Source organism: Netta rufina, assembly GCF_964035555.1.
Source record: "Netta rufina genome assembly, chromosome: 1".
NCBI classification, from domain to species: Eukaryota; Metazoa; Chordata; class Aves; order Anseriformes; family Anatidae; genus Netta; species Netta rufina.
Genome location: NC_140123.1, coordinates 4,059,089 through 4,079,215, shown reverse-complemented (window position 1 = coordinate 4,079,215; position 20,127 = coordinate 4,059,089). Strand labels below are relative to the sequence as shown.

Sequence of the window (20,127 nt, the reverse complement as noted above, 5' to 3'; positions counted from 1 at the left end):
CACATATTTGCATTTATATCATTGTACAAAGGACATTAAGCCACATTTTTAAAAATTGCTCGGATGCCAGTGTGAATTCATTTCAGTAGAAGTTAGATGTCTGAATAACTCTAATGATCCAGATTTGTTGTTTTTTTGTTTTGTTGGTTTTTTTTTTTTGATCATGCTTCAAAATAGTAGAGAAGCACAGGTAGGTTTGTCTTTTTGGAAAGCTTTGCCTACATCTGCACTTACATGGCCCGGTGGCCTTGAACTTGCCCATCACCGTGCTGCTTGCAGGCAGGCAAGTTCTCTTGATCCAACAGAGCTTGTACAAAAGACTTATCGATTGGGGTAATTACTTCGGTTTTGGGGTCAAGAAAAGGCTTATTTAATACCGAATGTAAAGCCTTCCTCTTTCCTTCTGTTATTTCTGTCCCTTTCTTTCAGTTCATTTCTTCAGAGCAGCACAATTCTGCCTTAATGGCACGACGTACGGCACTATCGGAGGGTTTCTGGAGAAACGTGCAAAGCAGTGCATATGGTTTTTGTTTCTGCAGTTTTGTATATAGCTCTTTCCGTGCACCCCAGACTGCAGGCTAATGTAAGCACAGCTTGGTTTATCCCTGCCTTGGATTACCGAGCAGCTCCACGCAGACTTTTCTTTCCGTGAACGCTCCCCTGCTACAGCACAGAAATGAGGCTGTGGGAGTTACACGTCCACTTTGGCGAACAAAAGGAGAACCCTTTCTGTGCTAGAACAACTGACTATTTTAAGCCTTACTTTTCCAAAGGCTGTATTTAATTGTATTTACATGCAGGCCTTTAATTGACCACATGAGAGAACAGAAGCCAAGGAGCTCGGCACCGCAGGAGTTACCAGCCCGGTCTCCCCTTCCACACGGGGCCCAGGGGGATGAGGAGGACACAGTCTGTGCAGTAACTCCTGGCATATGTTGACTTCTAAAATGATAACGGCTGTTCCCTGTATTAGATGTGCGACTGCTTGCCTTATCTAAGTGCTGCAACAGTCTGAGAAAGAGTTATATAAATTATGCTAAACTGATTTCTGGCTCGGAGGCTTGCTGGAGGCTCCGAGAAGGAACGTGATTTGACCAAGCTTGTGCAGCCAGTTGTCTAAAGGCAGACGTGGAGCCAGGAGTTCTGTTTTTTCTCTGGCCTTGATCTCAGACCACGGAGAGCTCAATGCAAGGAGTCGAGGGCATCCCTGCGAGGAGGGGTAGGTCCAACATAAAGCCTGGGAGAGACTCAGGCCCTTCTGTAGCAGCAGCTGGAGACCAGGTGTCGTACTTTCGGGTATGTCCACAGACCCAGACACCCACCTTTTTGCAGCATATTGGAACCTCACGTATCAGTCATTCCAGCTACTGCATCCCGATTTATCAGGCTGGAATTATTTGCTAAAGACTTCATGTTAAATGAAACTTAGTCTTTAATGCGCCCAAAATGTTAACATCGCCACGGTCTCACGGCATTTGACCAAATGAGTTCACACTGGAGGTCCTCTTTGTGTGTATGCAGGAATGGATTGCCTCCTTTTCCCTAGAGTGCTCTAACTTACAACATTGCTTAAAATTAAACCGAAGGCCAGCTTTAGCCTTGCCCCAAGCTGCAAGAGCAGGAATCATAATGTACTGAACACAAAGTAACTCCCCCTTGCCAGCACAGCTCCAGAAGTTGAACCCTGAAGGCTGAATAATTGTTGTTTCCTGTATTAGTTTGTAACAATTTATGAGAGTGGGAAGGAACAAAAAAATTCCTTGCAGTCCCTTGGGCAAACTGGGGATATGAGGGTTTCATTTACAGGAGTGAAATTCAGGTTTAAAAATACTCCAGCTGCAAAGAAGAAAAGCAACGCAGAAAAAGAGCGTTCACGAGGTGTCTTTCGGGATCTCCCCAGCCTTGTAATACGTCGTGGTCCCTGAGGCTAAAGGGTTATCATGCTTTTAAGGTGCATCTTAGAAGGAGGAGGAAGAAGGCTTCACTCCAAGGGCTGCTCTGTTTAGAATCATTCATTGAAAATTTTCCCAACTAACTTCTAAGCTGCGATCACATTTCAACGTAGAACAGAAGGATTTTTTTTTATTTTTTTTTCGGATAGTCAACGTGTGATTCCTTAAGAACTGTATTTCATAGCCCCTTTCAGGCTTTTAGCATTGCTCACATTCTCAGGGAAGAAAAGTGTTCCCTGTATATCCCTATGAAGAGCAGAAATGCATTAGTGGGGTTTTCTAAAAGGTGCCTCCGTTCTGGTCCCAGCGAAGTGAAAGGAGATTTTACCATTAACTTAAATGGTAGTATACATAAAGCAGTGCCCTGGTGCTTTTGAAATCCCATTACACCTTATGCTTTCAACCATCTGATAGCTGTAGATTATAAGGCGTTTTGCACTGGAGAGATTTCTTAAAAAGGAAGCAGTAAGAGAAAGAAATGAGGCAGTGAGATAAAGCTCTCCCTCAAACATAAACCAAATTCAGACCAAATGTGTCACGGGCTTCTGGAACAAGTGGGCTTGTTCTCCTCGTTATTTACTCCCCAAACTGTTCCCATTTGGTCCCAGTTTCTGTGGCACAGAAGTTCAAAAACAGTGCACACAAAGCTGTTTTTGTAGTATTTCCAGCTGGGTTTGGAGTCAAATGTGCTTGAAGTAGTGAGAGAATGACTGATATTATTGTGGTGAGAGCCATTTGAGTACCTGGATAGATATCTCAAGCCAGGCCTGGAAGCACAAGTGCAGACATCTCAAGGGAAATTGGGCTCACATGTACTGTGGAATTTGGCAAACTCAGCAGGTCTTGATGGTTTTGATAAGCACCCCAAGCTGATGCTGAAGGCCAAAATTTTTGTGCTTCGCCATCACCTTTTACAATGATCCAGACTCCAGAGCCGCTGCTGGAGCAGGTACATGCTGTCAGTACAGTGATGGGGACATATATCTGCCATCAGAAATGTCTTTTTATTATCATTTTAAATTCTTATGGGTAAATAGCTGGGTCAGAATGACATGCAGTTGGATGCTATGATCGTTGTACTTCACTCTGACTTTCCAGAGTCTGGAGTGACTTAAGGAGCTGTTCAGAAGAGCTCTCTGCCTGTTGCCCTCTTCCTAATTTAGCATCCTGCTACCTGCATGTGAAGGTTAGCATTCCACTGGGATCCGAGAGCAAAACAGGGCTATATGCACGGATCCTTAATTAAAACAGACCTCCCAGCCTTCAGAAAAAGGAAAAAAAATATCAAAATCTGGCACAACATCAAGTGGCATTAGGAGTATCAGCATCACGCTAGGTGCCCTACAGAAGAGGAAACTGTGAAAGAGCACTCAGAAATAATGACTGAGTTTCCATGATGCTGTCAAGACTTTCGCATCCCTGGCTGCCAGGTGTGGATTACTTGAGCTAGAAATGTAAAAGCCTTAAAAAACACAAATGAAGCAGAAAAATCGAAATCTCAGCAGGTGAGGATGTACCATAAGAAGGAATCAGTCCATTCAAACTTCAGCCCAGAAAGGAAGAGGAGGAGCAAGAGCATGCCGGACCCAGCATTTTCCCATTTCCTTTGTTTTCAGAGCCTTTTTATTTATGTATTCATTTTCTTTCTTTCTTTCTTTCTTTCTTTCTTTCTTTCTTTCTTTCTTTCTTTCTTTCTTTCTTTCTTTCTTTCTTTCTTTCTTTCTTTCTTTCTTTCTTTCTTTCTTTTTTTTTTTTTTGACTCAAAATGTCAAGTCTGATGTTTCAGATATCTGAAGCCTGTTTTATCCCCTCTCACCTCCACGTCTCTCTCAGCATTGTTATCACAATTACAAGAGCAGGTGACAGTTCTCTAAGCTCAGAATCCTACTACCCTGCAGTGAAATTCAATTGAGTAGCATCATTTCTTTGAAAAATAAACAAGACTGCAAGCTCTGCAACTGGGAAGTAAATTAAATGCTGGCTTGTGTTCGCGGAGCTTCGGAATCTTCTTTGCCTTTCATGTTATACTGCCTGACTTCCTATTAAAAATTACCGCTAATACAGTCAGGGCAGTGACAGGGAGCATTTTTGTGAAGGAGACACATAGCAATGAGCTTGTAGGTGACAGCTTTATCCTGGACGAGTGCTAGATCTAAGAAAAATAGTATGTGGTGAGGCAGCACAAAATAAGGTGAAGTAATGTGGAGTCCCTTCACCCTCCCCTGACACGTAATTCATGTCAGGTGAGAGGAATGTCGTGCACTCCTGATGGCCCCTTCGCATCGATGAGGCTCACACAGGGGATTTCAAGGTTAGATATGTGCCATGGAGTTTAATTACCTGCTGCCCTGCTCCACCTTCATTGCAACGCCTCTTCTGTAGCCAGGGGAAGATGACTAGGCAAAGAATAGGCAGTCAGGAACGAATTCCTTTTGTACGGCAGTAAATATATCTTTTTATTTGATACAGTGAACAATTCTCCTTCATGAAGTTGTCCAGAAATTGTTTTTCTTCTTATTTACTTCCATTTTTAATTAATGCACCAGTGTGCAGAAGGTTGAAGTTTATAAGGAAAGCCTCTATTAAACCAATCAGTGTATGCAAAGTATCTCCTAGGTTTTGGTAGATACAGCAATTGTCTTCAGGCTCAACAGCTTCATTTATCTTCTCAGCAGCGCAAATCAAAAGATTTTGAGGACACTTCTTGTGTAGAGGTGTAGACTGCTAGCTGAAGAGGCCAAACAATGAGGATACCTAAATATTACAAAAAAAAAAAAAATTAAAAAGCCGTTTTCTTTGCATATCACTTCTCATATATAATGTTCTCATCATTAAAACAAGTTTCATTCTTTGCACCAGAGATTTTTATTAACACTGATGCATTAAAGTGCAATTTTTTTACACTTCAGTGCTATTAATACCTGATTTTGACACCAAACACTGTTCAGACCAACTCTTTGAGGTTATCAAAGGAAGTGGTTACATCTGAATTCGTGCAACCACACTGCCCTGAATGGCATTTAATCAGTTCTTAGAAAGCTGTCCTGGCGCTTATTAACTCCCAGGAAAGCTACCGTCTTCAATTGCCAGCTACATAACTATTTTTTCTTTGCCAATAGATAGTTGCCTCTAAATGCCGACGGAATGATGATGCTTGGTGGCAAGTGTAGGCTATAAAATATTTAGCTTTAACACACAATTGTGTTACTGCAGCCTCTAATAGGATTTGGTGTCGGGCAAACATCTGCCTTGGCCTCTGGCCCAAAGATACAGAAACAAGCTATTAAGTTGAACGTTGCATAGTAAATAAATAAGGTGGATATGCTGCTAAAGTATCCGTACCACTGACCAACAAGCACGGTAAGTACCTAAGAGAGAAGTCCATCAAGAGTCTAATAATTTGTCTGTCGTCTTCGTGCATTTATTGCAGTTCATCTGAATAAAGTTAAGTCGGGTAGGTAATTGCAAGCCAGACGAACGTCTTTATAGAGCTCACCACAGCAGAGTTGGCTTTCGTGGGGCTTTTTGTCAGCAGCAAATGGTCCCCTGAGCACACCATTAGCCTGGGAGCTCCGTCACTGGCACAAGTCAGCTGGTGATCTCAAGCAAATGGCAGTATTTGTCTCTGCTTCAGATTGCCAGCCTGAAAAAAAGCGGGAATGGTAACAATTAGCAATTTCCTATTGAGCTTAGTGATATCCTTAAATGACAGCGTAGTGTGAAGTCTTTATTATGGGTACGGGCAGGATCATGCCAGTTCAGAGCTTCTCACAGGCTAAGTGCTGATTGCACAAGGGAAACAAGCAATGAGACAAAGATTTGGCCAAGTTTCCTTCAAAATCTAGCAGCTGTGAGAGTACTTGGACCAAAAAGGTCCCCAGAGAAAATGGGAAAAAAACAACAACGATGAATAAGTCAACATGGTGCATGCTAGTTTGCTCCAAACCATCATCTTCTTTCTTCTTGCTTTGATAATTAAAGCCCTTGAGTGGGGAGCACCTTAGAGTCCTTCAGAAGAGCCTTTCTTTCGGAGATGTCTAGGTTTCACACTTAGCAAGCGTTTTCCCTCTCTCCTTTTTGTTAATGTAGAAGCGTTTTTATATCTTCTCCTGGGTGAGGAAGGCTGGACGAGGACAGGGAATAGCTCAGACGAGGCATTCCTGCGCTGTTCTCCAGACCGAGACAGTGTGGGTCTGCAGGCGATGTGTCTCATGTCATTACTCCTTCTCTCAGAGGAGATCTGCATGTTTACAGTATTTACTCAGGAAATTACTTGTTTTTTCAGTTGCTAATTAGATTTCAAAGCTGGCAGGACAATTACTTCCTTACTCAAGCTTCTGCAACCTCCATTGGAGACCACACCACCTCGAGTTTTGCTCATCCGTCCCCATCGTGAGTTGTTTGCTTTCAGGAGGTTTGGAAGGTGGCATGGAAGCTGCATTTTCAGTCTTCTTCTCTGTGGCCAATCTAGCAAAACCATATGAGGGCATCACGCACGGCTGACCTTCCAATTAATAATCTTTGCCCTCACCAGCTGGTGGCAATCAGATCACTTCAGAGGTTTGGAACCCAACAGAAAGCTTGTGTGTGTCCTTCTAGGAAAGAATTGTCCGTGATCTCACCATGAACTTCAACTATTCAAACCAAAACAAAGCAAATAGTTGCCGTGATTCTCTAAATGCAATCCCCATGGCACCATTCATAAAATACCACATGGAATTTTGTATAAATTGGAAAATATCCGTATAATTCGTGTAATAGCTTCCAGAATACGATGTAGAATGGAAACTAGAACCTGGTCATAACTGCAGTGACCTGGTTTTATTTATTGATCAGCAGTTTTTCATGTCTGCAGCAATGTTGACTATGGCCATACTTAAAAGCGTTTTCAGGTAGTTGTGTTATGCCACTAACTCGGGGGCTCCCTGAAATTTAAGTTTGATTTTTTTTATCATCTAAGCCACTTTAAATAATATTTTCACTAAGCCCTTGCATCTGCAACAGCTGTGCAAATTTGTCCATTTGGTTCTTTTTGCTTATTTTTTTGTGTTCTCCCATCTCAGCTCCCTAGTTTCTTCTTGACAAGCCACCCATAATGTTCTGTTTCATTTGGAGGTTAGGTATGAGAGCCGTGTACATGCACATGTGCTTGTGTGTGCACGTTTCAGAGGGGCCAGAAAAAGCAAGTCAGCTCTCCAATGCATGCAGTCCATAACCACTGAAACAAAATTCAGTCTTGGGTTGAAGACAGAGGTTTTTATCGGGTCTTAAGTGAGCATGATTTACTAATGCGTGCAATGCTCAAAGTAAAAAGAAATTCCGATCTGTGATCGTACCTAAGAATATAAATAGCACCGTGCTCAGAAACGCACAGACAACTCTCAGACTTGTTGCTCACAAGCCTTGTTTGTTCTCATTAGCTCTGGAGTTAGTGAGAAAAAGAAAAGCACGTTCATTTTAACGCTTCCTTTATGGAAATAACTTTTTGAGCTGTGTTGTAGCAGCTTTGGGACAGGAATATGCTGCGTGCATCCTCATCACTTTTCAGAGTTTATTCTCAGCAGCAAAGAACTTTGGGGAGTGTGCAGAGACCTTAATTGCCCTGAGTCACACCAGGCAAGTTTGTTTCCTTAACTGCTAGAAACTGGTAAGTGGCTCCAGCCACAGGAGAGGGAGAATTTCTTTTCCTCTTCACTTCATCTTGTCTCTATCAGTCGGGTTATTCCAGGGCAATGCGAGTGAACGCAAAATTAGAGCACATTGGAAATGTTACTTTTAGCTATATTAGAAAAATGTGGAGCATCAGGGAAAGCACAGAAGCAGGAGGAAGGGTTTTTAAAAGCCTCCTCTATCATTAATAGCATCAAGTGGCCGGCACAATTAAAAGTTACCAGGGTGCTTCAGTGAAGAAGGTACAATGGCTTTATATTCCCTTTGGGTGCCCCACGATGTGTTATGATGCAGTTAGGGCACGCTTACGAAGAGCAGCTGGGGAAATCAAGGATTGAGGAGACATGACCTGTGCACGTACCATTGCGGTTTGGCAAAATAAAGTGCCAGATGAGCCACTGAATATACATGGATATTTTTTGTAAAGCATTACTGTTGGTCACTGTGGATGGATCTGACCACATACTGATGCCTACGATGACAATATCTATGTCTGAACTAGTCAAGGGAGGAGAGGGAGCACCACGGGAGTGAAGTTCATCAAATGGATTCACCCTAAGGGTCAGGGAAGTTTGGTTACCTAAACATAGACATGCCACGTGGTCATTTGGAGCTTTTAGATCTCATTATACCTCAACAGTACAGTGAGTGAGAGTCATTTGGTTCACCCTATAGTGGACATCTGATCGGCGTAGTGAATCTTGTCCTGGTGTAGGCTTCACAGGTACATCAGCTGAACCACCCTGTAAATGCAAAATATTATTTCCACTAACAAAGATTATCCTTTAGCTGATGTGGTGCATTGTTAGGCTTTGCAACACCTGCCACGTTTGATGCCACCTTGCTTTTCAGGTGTTTCTTTGTGTTTTTATTCTATTGCATAAATGTTATTTATTATCACCGAGTTCTGAAGCTTGCATGTGTACAGGCTAACATCAACTTGTCATTTACAGGATAGATTGGTGTTTATACTTGCCATTAAGTGGGAGACACTATACTTGAATATCAGCAAAAACGCACAAGTTTTGAGTTGCTATTTGTTCTCGGAAACGTGGCTGCTGTTTGATTGGGATGAAGACAGCAGATCAATCCCTAAGCATTGACTGCACACTGTGATTGTATTTTCATGCCCCATACAGCGAATATCTGCCTGAGTGAAGTGTTAGAAAACTGACAGCACATCTTGTACCCTCCTTGCTGCATGGAGCTGACTGCATGGGTGAAGTCTTATGCCAAGACTTAAAACGTAACCGCTTGAAACTGTTTTTATTATTTAAAACTGCTGTTGCCCTTTTTGGGTGATTAAATTACACCACGTCCTCTAAAATGTCCTTCAGAAACCTGCGGTGTTCAGCGAGCATCCATTCAGCAACAGGCTCCCTTTCATTGCTGATTAGAAACTAATCTGCACATCTCTGCCGCAGCTGTTTCTCTTCACTTACACCCATAGGAAGTTTACAAATATCGCTGCTATCACCAGGCCTGGTGAAGTATGCCTACGAAAGTGCAGTCATTATTCACATGGCCAAGATTTCCACCCCGCTCCATGACAGATGTACCACTGGCGTCCCTCCTGTATAACTGAATCCAGTTTTAATCAGATATGCGTCTCCCTCGGAGAAAATGAGAAATAATAGTGTGGAATGAAGCATGGTATTCCATCATCTTCCCGAGCCCCGCTCATATTTACTCAATCTTTGCTCACGGTTTAGTCAAGAAAATAAAACGATTTTCATTCCGCTTTTGAGAAGTAATGTTTACCAAATTGTGTTCCGCTTTTATGAAAGATCAGTTTTAGCCCCACTGTTCTGAACTGGCCTCAAAATAAGATAAAAGTGCTAGGAACCGTTTTGCTTACCTGTTAACTTTCCTTGAAAGATGAATAGCCAGTGTTTTTGCCAAAGTCAGGGAATTTAAGATGATAAGTAGAAACAGAAGAAAGTGTGGAGTAGCCCCATTCCTGCTCCACCGAGGTATAATGTTAGCCCCAGCACTTTGGGCTGTTTGTATAATATTGCAGAACAAACCACAAGACTTACAGTTAGAAATACCCCATCAGCAGCAGGCAGACAGAAGGAACCAAGTGTTTGTGATCAGTGAATTTCATAGGGAAACGTTTCTATCATAGATCACATCTGTTAGGTGCTAATAAATGCCCCAAGTTCACTTAGCCCAGTCAACAAAATCACCCAAAAAAAGTGTGCTTTGCCACGACAACTGCATGCATCGCTTCTCTCTGATAAATTCAACAAGGGAAAGTGGCCAGAAAAATAAGGAGGAAGACAAGTTTTCAGGTACGGAGTGAAGACAAAGCCTGAGCAGCTGTGATTTCAGTTGTAGGATTTGCAGTCACTCCACGCTGACGCGTTAAGGTTGAGCCATCCGTTGCAGTAAATGGATGAGCTCCCATTAGTGGAGCTCGAGACTGATGCTTTTAGTCCCAAGTGCAGTGATTGCTTTGAGGTTTCAGCTGTCCTGGCACCCACAACCCTCCCAGACTCAGGGGTGTTTTCTTGCCGAAAGAAATAATCTGAATTCTCTTCTCTTTTCTAGAATCCGTGGATAATTGCCCCAGTAATTGCTACGGGAACGGAGACTGCGTGTCTGGGACCTGCCATTGCTTCCTTGGCTTTCTGGGCCCTGACTGTGGCAGAGGTAGGAATTTATACCTGGTTAACTCTTCTCTTCTCCCCTTCTGTTAACGCTTTTCTTTGTGGAAGTCGTATTTGTGCCCATGCCCCCTGCAAAGCCAACCTCATCCAGCCTGGGGATGCTGCAGAAGGATGGGAACAGGTCGGATCTGCAGGTTCGGTTTCCATTTGTCATGATTGCTGTGCTCGTAGCATCAACACAACCCCCTAGCTGTGCGTGGACAGGCAAAACATCACACTGGGGCTTTTCATTCTGGGAGCAACTTTAGAAAACATGACTTCAAAAAGTGGCTTTGTTGTTTGTTTGGCAGACCCTTCCATCACTGTGTGGCAATATTTTATTTTAAGACACTGGTTAGAGAAAACGTAAGTACCTGTTCCATTGCTGCAAGGCTTGCAAGTCTCCCTCAGACTGATGGCCAACACCCAGCAGGGCTGCAGTGGAGCAATGTGAGGCAGAGCTGGATGCTCTGGCCCTAAGTGGAAATCTTGGGATGCCTGCATTTGGTGTGCTGCCTACCCCAGCAAACAATAGCATACGTTTTTTTTCTGCTCAAGCGAAAAGCATTTTTTAATAAATCGCTTTGGAAGGATTTTCATTTGACCTGAATTTTTTAGGTTAGTTAAACATTAAAAAAAAAAAAAAAAAAGAGAATTCATTTTAGTAAGAACATGTTTCAGGCAGAGAAATCAAACCACTGCATGTGGAAAACACTGGAATGCCATGTTTCAATCTTTTCAGTGTCTTTTTTTTGGCTGAAACTGCTCAACAAAGTGCAGATTTATAAATTGGGGCTGGGGGGAGGGAGGTAACGCATGAAGTCAGTGCCCACACAAGGAGCTTTGCGAAGGCGGAAGGTCAGGCCTTCACCCCAGCCCGCTGCTGTGTCTGGGAAGCAGGCTGGGCTCCTTCCCAAGGGAGGGAGCCAAACTCTGTCCAACCCCATGTCCTCTCCCCACTCCAGCTAAGCCCTGATGAGCGTGCGCCAGGCTTTGGGTCCCATCCTGCAGCCCAGCCAAGAGATAAGTCCAGCCTCATCCCCACACGGTGTGGTCCAGGCTGAACCCTGAAGGTGTCTCAGGGTTCACAACCCCACTAAGATGAATGGGGCCGGCTGCGGCCCCGAGAGCTGCCGTGTCAGGCTTGTTGCTGACTCAGGTTACGCTTGGCGTGAGTTTCCAAGCTCCTTTTCAAATCCATCGAGCCGGAGACAGAAGGAGTTTTTCCGTCTCCCACACCTCCTGACTTAAGCCAGGGGCAGAAGTTCAGGGCTCATTCCCCCACGGCTCGCTGCGGAGCCAGGGCAGAAGGCAAAGCTCCTCCATCATCAGGCAAAACATTAAAATTTTTGGTCTGAAGGCTCTTGCAGGGGAGCTCATCTCCCTTCACGGGTTACGCAGCGAGGTTTTCTCAGGCTCTCAGGCGAGCCACACGAGCATCTCCCATTTCACAAGGCTGCTTACCCTGGCTGATACGAACACCTCTCACTGGAGTCAGCCTTTTGGTTTCAGATCATCTGGGTTCAGATCACAGATTACTGTCTGCCTTTATGGAGACGGATTAATTCATGGAGTGTCCAAACGCTGTTTGTGTGTGCGCTTCCACCCAGCGGGCTTGTTAAGTGAGCACTTGCCACGGGTGTGAGATACAATGGCCCCAGTGTTGGCTTCCTCCTGGTTTTCGAGGGAATCTCAGATTCTGCTTTTGACCTACAAACACCTCCGAGGGCAGTAACTGCAGCATGTGCACAGCCACAGCAGGATCTGTCTGCAGCCCTACAGGGGTTGCTGCATGGAGCAGTAATTCTCAGACAAGCAGGTCTCTGCCTGCCCCAGGATTTGTAGGTCCCACATCTCCTGGGTGTTCCTTTGTTTCACCTTGTTATTCACCCCCTAAATGAGTGGGAGACTGTGAAACAGACAGCCCTTCAGTTTTTAATGATGGCTAATTATTAATGCGTTATTAACCTCTTATTTTAAATCACATAAATGTGAACAAATCCGCAGCAATGTGCTCACAGGGCTTTTGAAGACCTTGAACACGGAGAAGGTGTTTTTCATGTCTACAAAGTAAAACAAACAAACAAATAAATGAATAATTTTCCTCCACGACACCAAAGTTTACAAGAAAAGTGATGTGCATTTGGGCTGTGGCTACCATCATCAGACCAGAGAATTACTATAATTTGGGCATCTTAGATGGCATTTGTTGGAACGGAATCCAAATGATCAAATTAATTACATATCATTACATGGAGAAAAGAGTTGCACGAGGAGCAGTGGAAAAAAAAAAGTAAATCCAGAAACCTCTTTTGTCTTTGATTATTATGGTATGCTGCAAAGGAGGTCTTGCCTTGACATTTGCAACAGCACTTCCCAGGTTATGCTGGAGGTGTTCTCCACGGAGGGCTCTGTGGAATGCCAGTCTTATTGCAGACGACCAGCAATTTATCTGATCTTGTACTGAGTGATCAGCTGTCCTGTCAGAAAATATGTAAGTCTTTTTCAGCAGCCTCTCACTGGTTAAAGGCAATTCCTCTCCTTGTTGAAAAAAAAAAAAAAAAAAAAAAAAAAGCTGCAAACTGTCCTCTCCTGGTGCCTTGAAAGAACAGGCTCCTCTACTGAGCATTTGAAATTTGAGACAGGGGGCTGGAAAATTCCATCAGCCTAGATGAAAAGTGGAATTACTGAGTGAGTTTGCTGTGAACCATATATTCAACACAGTGTACCTTAAACAATTTATGTGTTATATTGTATAGGTAGCTATCTCCTTGCAAATGATGCTCTCGAACCACACCACTGCAATATGATTTCTTTAAGCTGAACAGGGAGCTCCTTCGTAATAACAGCTGCCAAGTTCCTTTTTCTTCTGAACTTCTTTTATTTCAATCAGGCAAATATCGTTCATTGCACGTCAGGACAGTTTAACAGTCAGAGCTGGTAATGCTTTGTGTTGAGGGTGCTGTAAGCCTCAGACTCATCTGTAACAATAACTGAAAACAAGACAGAATGGGCATTGTGCGGTTACTGCATTAAAAGGTGGTAAGAAAAAGAGAGAAATGTTTCCCTTAACCACGTTAATAGCTCTTTCTGCGTGTGCTCAGAGACAGGAACAAAGCAGAAGAGGTGCATTGTATTAATTGCATGCCTAGCGCAGGTGAATTAAGCAGCAGACTAGAATAGTCCTTTCACATTTATCCTGCATAAAAATGTTCATTAATTGCCTTTGTGAGGGGCAGATGAGAAGCCCAGCTGCTCTCACCTAAGGATGATGCTCAACAGTGAAAGAGAAAGAAATGTGAGCTGGGTATCTGTTCTTGCAGTTGAGTTTCACTGAGTGTAATTGAAGAGAACAGGACTTAAGCAAGAAGAAATTTCAAGGGATAGGGAACAGGAAGGTATTGCTTTTGAGGGACAGAAATCAGCAGCTTCCTAGGAAAAATCAGAAGAGAGGACAAAAGGAGGCGAAGATGGCAGCTGTGGAGAATGGAAAAAGGAGAAAACATCTTCAGAGAGGGGCTGAAGGAGGCTTAGAGAACAGCAGCTGACTCCTTCTCCTTCTGTGGGGAGCCTGCTCTGTATTTTTCATCCTACTCTGCCTGGCATTTTCCAGAGCTAGCTCACAAAATGCTTACTTCTGGGGTCCACCAGCTTGATTTTGTTGTCTTCCTCTTCTCCCCTTCATCACAGGATAGAAGAGGCCCCGGGCCCAGCCTGGAGCCCGGGAGGTGCCCTCTGCCCCTCAGGAAGCACTGCTGGGCTGGGCGGGTGCCGGAGCCCTGGCACAGGCTGCCCAGAGAGGGGCTGGGGGCTCCTCCTTGGGGATCTCCAGCAGCCGCCTGGACGTGGGGCTGGGCCCCCTGCTCGGGGTGGCCCTGCTGGAGCAGGGCTGGCACCACAGGGACCCGCAGCTGCCCGACACCACCAGCCACTCAGGGGTCCTGAGCCGGTTTTCTTCAAAAACAGCCAACTTTGTTGGAAACAAAGAGAATTAAAAAATCTTTTATAAACCAGTATAAAGATCAGGGGATATAATCGGAGAACTTTTGTTACAGGGCGCTTGGGAAGACTAGAGGCCATTTTTGCATTGTGTCTGCTGATGAATGGAGACCAGCAGAGGTCATAGGAGGGGGCTGGAGGTCCAGCTGATGGTATGACTTGGACTAAATCAGGGAGAGTATCAACGTGGCGTTCTGGACTCCGAGCAAAGAAACTGAAAACCATACAGCTGAGAATTACAACAGCAAAACAGGAGAGTGATTTGTGTACAGCTAAGGTCCGCAGCAGGGGCCGTGTCAAGGAAAGTATGAAGCCTGGCAACAGGTCAGGGATAGAGATAAGCAATTTAAGGTCACTGGTGCTGCTGAAAGAAGACACCAGTGCACTGGAAAGTCAGAATACAAGAAAGGTCTGAGTTTAGTTAGTGAAATAAAGTAACGGAGACACAAAGCAGAGATGTCCGAACTCAAGAGCACTGTTTGTTTGTTTTAAACATCCATCGGAGAATACGCTTAACAGCTGGGTGTCATGCCCATAAAAGAATTGGTTTTGGCAAGGAAAAGAACAACATACCCCACTGAAGAGTGTATAAGAAGATTATAAATCCCGTGCTGGACTCTTACGCTCTTTCATGAAGTGAGAGTTGTGTACAGTTGGTTTTTAATGTGATTTCCATTGTCTTTCCCCAGCGTCCTGCCCAGTGCTGTGCAGTGGAAACGGGCAGTACATGAAAGGGAGGTGCTTGTGCCACAGCGGCTGGAAAGGAGCAGAATGTGATGTCCCCACGAACCAGTGCATCGACGTCACCTGCAACAACCACGGCACGTGCATCATGGGGACCTGCATCTGCAACCCGGGATACAAGGGCGAGAGCTGCGAGGAAGGTATTTGCAAGATCCATTCAATTAGCCTCTTGCTTTGATTGTCGTTATATAATTACATGGATGGAGGCAATTCGGAACGGGACTGGCACTTAAGCAGAACAGTAATAGGCACCTTAGAGATACAATGGATGGATGCAACATAAAAATGATATGTTGTAATAACTTGTCGTTAGCTATCATATTTGTTCAATAATTGGATGAAAAGCCATCAAATGCTTCAGATAGACAAATCTAGTTGAAAGACCAGAACATCTAATCATATGTTCAAATGTTCTTATTAAAGCATCGTTTCCATTTACACATCCAAACGTATAATTACTTTTATAGTGCTTTCTTCTGTGCTGTGCTATGCCAAGTATTTCAGTTGCTTACATACACAAAATGGTGGCATATGAAAGTCCCTGATTCTTGTCAGCTTTAAAAGCTTAGAAATGCTCAGGACTTGAATTAAATTCTGCTTCAAAATCAGATATTATTTTAATGGCCCCTTCCATAAATTCTTTTTTTTTTTTTTTTTCACATTAGCCCCCAAACATTTTTTCATTTACATTTAGATTTGTGACTCAGAAATGCGGTGCCTTTTAGCTGTTATCTTTAATCTTTTTGTGCGGGAAGTCACCTGTCACCATAAACCTTTATCTTCCCTAGTCTGCGACTGCTTCTTATTGCTAAAAGGAAAAGTGGACAGTTTTGTAAGCGTACGAGTCATTTGGACAGTTAGAAAAATACATCAAAAGTGCCTGATTTACAGAATACTGTTCATCACTTTTGAAAATTATCGTCAGAATTCTATGCAGAGGACCTGAAAAATAATTATGGCTAAATTATGCTTCTACAAGTGCAGATACAAGGCCTCTGCACCACGTGCTAGACTTAAGACATCGATTTGATACATGTACCAGAGTCACTATGTCTTGAATTAATTTATGGTTGTCTTCGTGCATATGGGATAAAGATTTATCTGAAATGGCTTTTATTTTATGGACAGTGGAAATAGGCTGAAATGACATTTAAATGGCATCTAATCCAGCAATTCTTTTGATGCATCAAATGTGTTGGAGTGGGACATCTCTGACGTAACGTGGCTTCAGTGTCTGTAGTGCTAGAGATGAAGAACATAGCTCTGTAACTGAAACATCTCTTGAGAAAGCTTTAGTTTGACTTAAGAAGGCACAATTAAATGAAGCCATGGGGCATGTAAACCCAAAGATCATGATGACAGAAGTGTCTTTAAAGCATCTCTGTAGACCTCGTATTTACTAGGTATCTTTACTGAATAAACAGAAATTAAAAGATCCTGATTTTGCCTCCAGCTAGGTGTGTTTAATGTGTGTAAATCGGAGAAAGATTTGCCCTTTTTCTAACAGGAGCCTCTTTTCCCTGGTCACATTTAAAGCAGAAAAGCCAGGCTCCACTCAGTTGTGTTATGCTCACTGTAGCAGGGGACAGGGTCAATCCCACTAGGTAAAAACTTGAAAAAGAGTGAAGAGCAAAGAGAACCTGATTTTCCTTATGAGCTGTTTAGGATTTTTACAGCTGTGCATTTGTTTTTCATATTCAAGGCATAATTTGTGTTGTGTTGTGAATAGGGGAGGTAAGTCAGAAATATGCCACGTGGGAAATCTTCAGGACATGTGTATATTTATGCATTTATATCTTTAAATCTAGCCAAAAAAAAAAAAAAAAAGTTCATTTATACTAGTTTTTAAATTGTTTTTACTTTTCAATTTCTCTTCTAAGAGGGACCATCTGGTATTGATTACTTTTTATTATTTCTCAGTTCTTGTAGCTTCATTGCTTACTCAGTGTTTACAATGGGTTTTCATTCCAGTGTTTCTTCAGTCTTTTCTTTTCCCCCGTAGAAGCTCAGCAATGTTTATAAAACACCGGCCACCAATCTTACATGAGTTTTCCTTTTCTCCTTCCTTCATTTATTGGGACATATTTTACAAGGCACGGGCTAAGACAGTGAGACATTAAAGGGAAGGGAGCAAATTTAAGCAGTGAAAAATGAGAAGTTACTTTTTGGGTACTGAATAAGCCTAATAACTCGTGTGAGCAATGAAGCATGAAGCATATTGGGGGAAAGTGTAGAAGAGGCACTAGCATTGCTTGCTACCTGATTTATCTCCCTGGCAAAGGTTCTGCACAAGGTTGAACTATAAATGGGGCATTTTCGAACCAGGAATTAGACCATTTGGGACATTTTCCAAGCAGCAACACAGATATATGTAAAAATCTTTTTTTTTTTTTTTCTTTTTCTAAGCATGCTAGATTTTTGTCAGCTCTGCCCTCCTGCCCCACTCCCCATCTCTGCTTCTCTTGGCAGCTTCTCTCCTGAGCAGCTAAATTTGTCAAGCAGAACTCCCTAAAAACACACCATTGTACTCCAAATCCACGAAGCAATTGATTAAGAAGAAAGCAGAAGCCCCTAATCCCATCCCAGGGCCCATGCGATGGTGCAGAAAGCCTAAAGAGATACAGCTAGCGAGGCTGAGATTAAAGTAGCCATTGTGTGTGACATTTTCTGAAAGGGCTCATTTCAACATGAAAAATGGCCTTGGGATTATGATAAATGGGGGGTTCTGACACGCACATTCCCCTCCTATAATCGTCTGTGTTCGGGCTGAGATAGCAGATTGTCTGCCTCCTGTGATGGAGCCCCCTGTAAAACTCACCTTTTTCCCAGCTGACCTTCAGAGGGGATGATTAATTGCCTGGAGGTAGCCTCGTGTCAGTTAGCCTGTGATCTTTGTTCTCCACGTTCAAACCATCTGCTGAGAACCTCCGTGGCTGCTAGTCTGTTCCTCGGTCCTTTTCCTACTTATTACTGCTGAGAAAGAACAGGGCCAGGGCTCCAAGGGTCTCCTGCTAAAATTGGCACCTAGCTCCCAGCTCACTAACAGTGAAGGAGATTTATAGACTCATCCTTTCCAGCCTCTTACAATTTTCAAGGATTGTTCCAGCTACGAGCAGGGCTCCAGGAATCAAAGAAAACTGCAAATGCTCTCGCATGCCTTGGGATAGTAATTGCTGAGCCATTACTTGTCAGAGCGAGAAGGTTTTGAGGATCCAGGGAATTATCGGAGCAGCTGTTGTGTTTCTTTTTAAGGTTTCTGGATCTTAAACAGGTCATTGGGATTCTTATTAGCTCTTGCAGGGGAAAAAATCTGCTCTGTGTGTGTGGTGGCTGTGTTCTGCTCTTCTGTATTAGGGCAAAGAGTTGGACAGCTTTCCCCTGGCTGCTGAGCCAGACTGACACTTGTCACTGATCCCCAGGGCACTGCCACACACCATTTTCAGAGACGGGAAGAATTTCTCTAGGCTGTCCTATATCCTCTTATATATAAATAGCCGATCAGCTCCTGCCGTTCTTTTTTAGGAGGGTGTCTGGTACGTTGCATGTTTTGCTTTTGCTGGGTGAAATTCTGCCGTGGGTAGAGGAGGTGATGGGTGCCTACAAAACCCACAGCTCAGAAATCACACGGCAGGGTATTTGGTCCTTTGGTGCACATTTCTGTGCCATGCACCCAACTGGATGGTCTCCAACGTTGTTTCAAAAGCGCCTCCTCTTTAAAAACAGATCCCTTTAAAAGAGAATTCACTGATCAAAAATAAAAACCACGATAATACCAATATCAAATAAATCATAACTTGGTTTTAATCCTTACTTCAAAAAAAAAAAAAAAAAAAGAGTATAAAGTGTATACTTTTAACATGGAATTCATGTGTCTGTGAAACCTGCATAGATTTCAGCACGTTCTTCAATTTAAGCATGTGTTTCGCTGAATCAGGACATAAACTTCTGCTGAGTCTTTATGTAGAATTTCTCTCTCAGAAAACCAGAGCTCAGCTTAGATTTCATTAGTAAAGGTAATTTCGCTTATTCTAATAGAATAAATGGAGACGCAGTATGTGTACAAGACGACATTATTCTTATCCTAATCTTAATTGATATTAGCCTGTTCTTACAAGAAAGGTCATTTATTACTGTAGGCCTGACGAAAAGAATGAATTACATCATGTATTTTTTCTCTGTTTTTCTCGTGCTTTAGATCTCACTCCATTTTGGGGACAAGTATCTTCTTGAAGCATCAGCTTTGTGCACATCAGGGCTTTGCTTTATGGATGGAGCCTTGAGATACTGTATAAATCAGGCTGTGTAGATGGCAATACAACAGCTTTTATTTTATTTTTTTTTTCCTGAAATTCTTATTTACTTCCCTTGTCTCCTTCCTCTTCCTTCTTGCTGTAGTGGATTGCATGGATCCTACCTGCTCGGGACGAGGCGTGTGTGTGCGTGGAGAATGCCACTGCTCGGTTGGCTGGGGTGGAACAAACTGTGAGACCCCACGAGCCACTTGTCTGGACCAATGCTCTGGCCATGGGACCTTCCTCCCCGACACTGGGCTCTGCAGCTGCGATCCCAACTGGACCGGACACGATTGCTCAATCGGTAACATCAGCGGTGACTTGCTGTTTCTTTTTTTGGTTTATTTAGACTTTGTAAAATATTCAGACTTCGATCTGCAAAACTAGCACTACAAATGCGTTCCAGTAAAGCACATGTAGGGCATGACTGGAAGCAGAAATGCCATAGCTCACCTACATAAATAATTCTGCTTCTATAGCCGAGCATAGAGCAATATAATAAATAACCCCATTAAGGCCACCTAGGCTTGCTATTGTTCATTATATAGCTATGAGTTTAATTGATGGTCTACATATAACTGCTTGTTCTGGTGTTAGTTCTTGATGAATCCCAGTAGCCACCGAAGGGACTGTTTTGATTTTTAGGAGAAGGCTAAATATTCTTTAGGTTGCTGTAAACAAGAAAAAAGAGGGGACAGTTCTTCAGGTCTCATTTCCCTTCAGAGTTTAAATGCTGTGATTTTCTAGGCTCAGCTAGAGGAAGATGAGTGGCACACAAGGTTCGTACTAAAAACTGTAAGCACTGTCCCATATCAAGTG

At 43.2% G+C, this 20,127-nt stretch overlaps 1 protein-coding gene across 3 annotated transcripts in view; it reads left to right on the top strand.

The window, feature by feature from the left end:
• The window catches only part of TENM4 (teneurin transmembrane protein 4), a gene marked incomplete at both ends in the record, with an annotated part of 332,174 nt that overhangs the window by 173,748 nt on the left and 138,299 nt on the right, over nucleotides 1-20,127 (top strand). For all 3 annotated transcript variants that reach the window (XM_084306305.1, XM_084306304.1, XM_084306303.1), the window contains 3 exons: nucleotides 10,176-10,277; nucleotides 14,962-15,156; nucleotides 19,412-19,612. In XM_084306305.1, coding sequence (XP_084162431.1) covers nucleotides 10,176-10,277; nucleotides 14,962-15,156; nucleotides 19,412-19,612 — 498 coding nt within the window. The remainder of the gene's footprint in view (nucleotides 1-10,175; nucleotides 10,278-14,961; nucleotides 15,157-19,411; nucleotides 19,613-20,127) is intronic.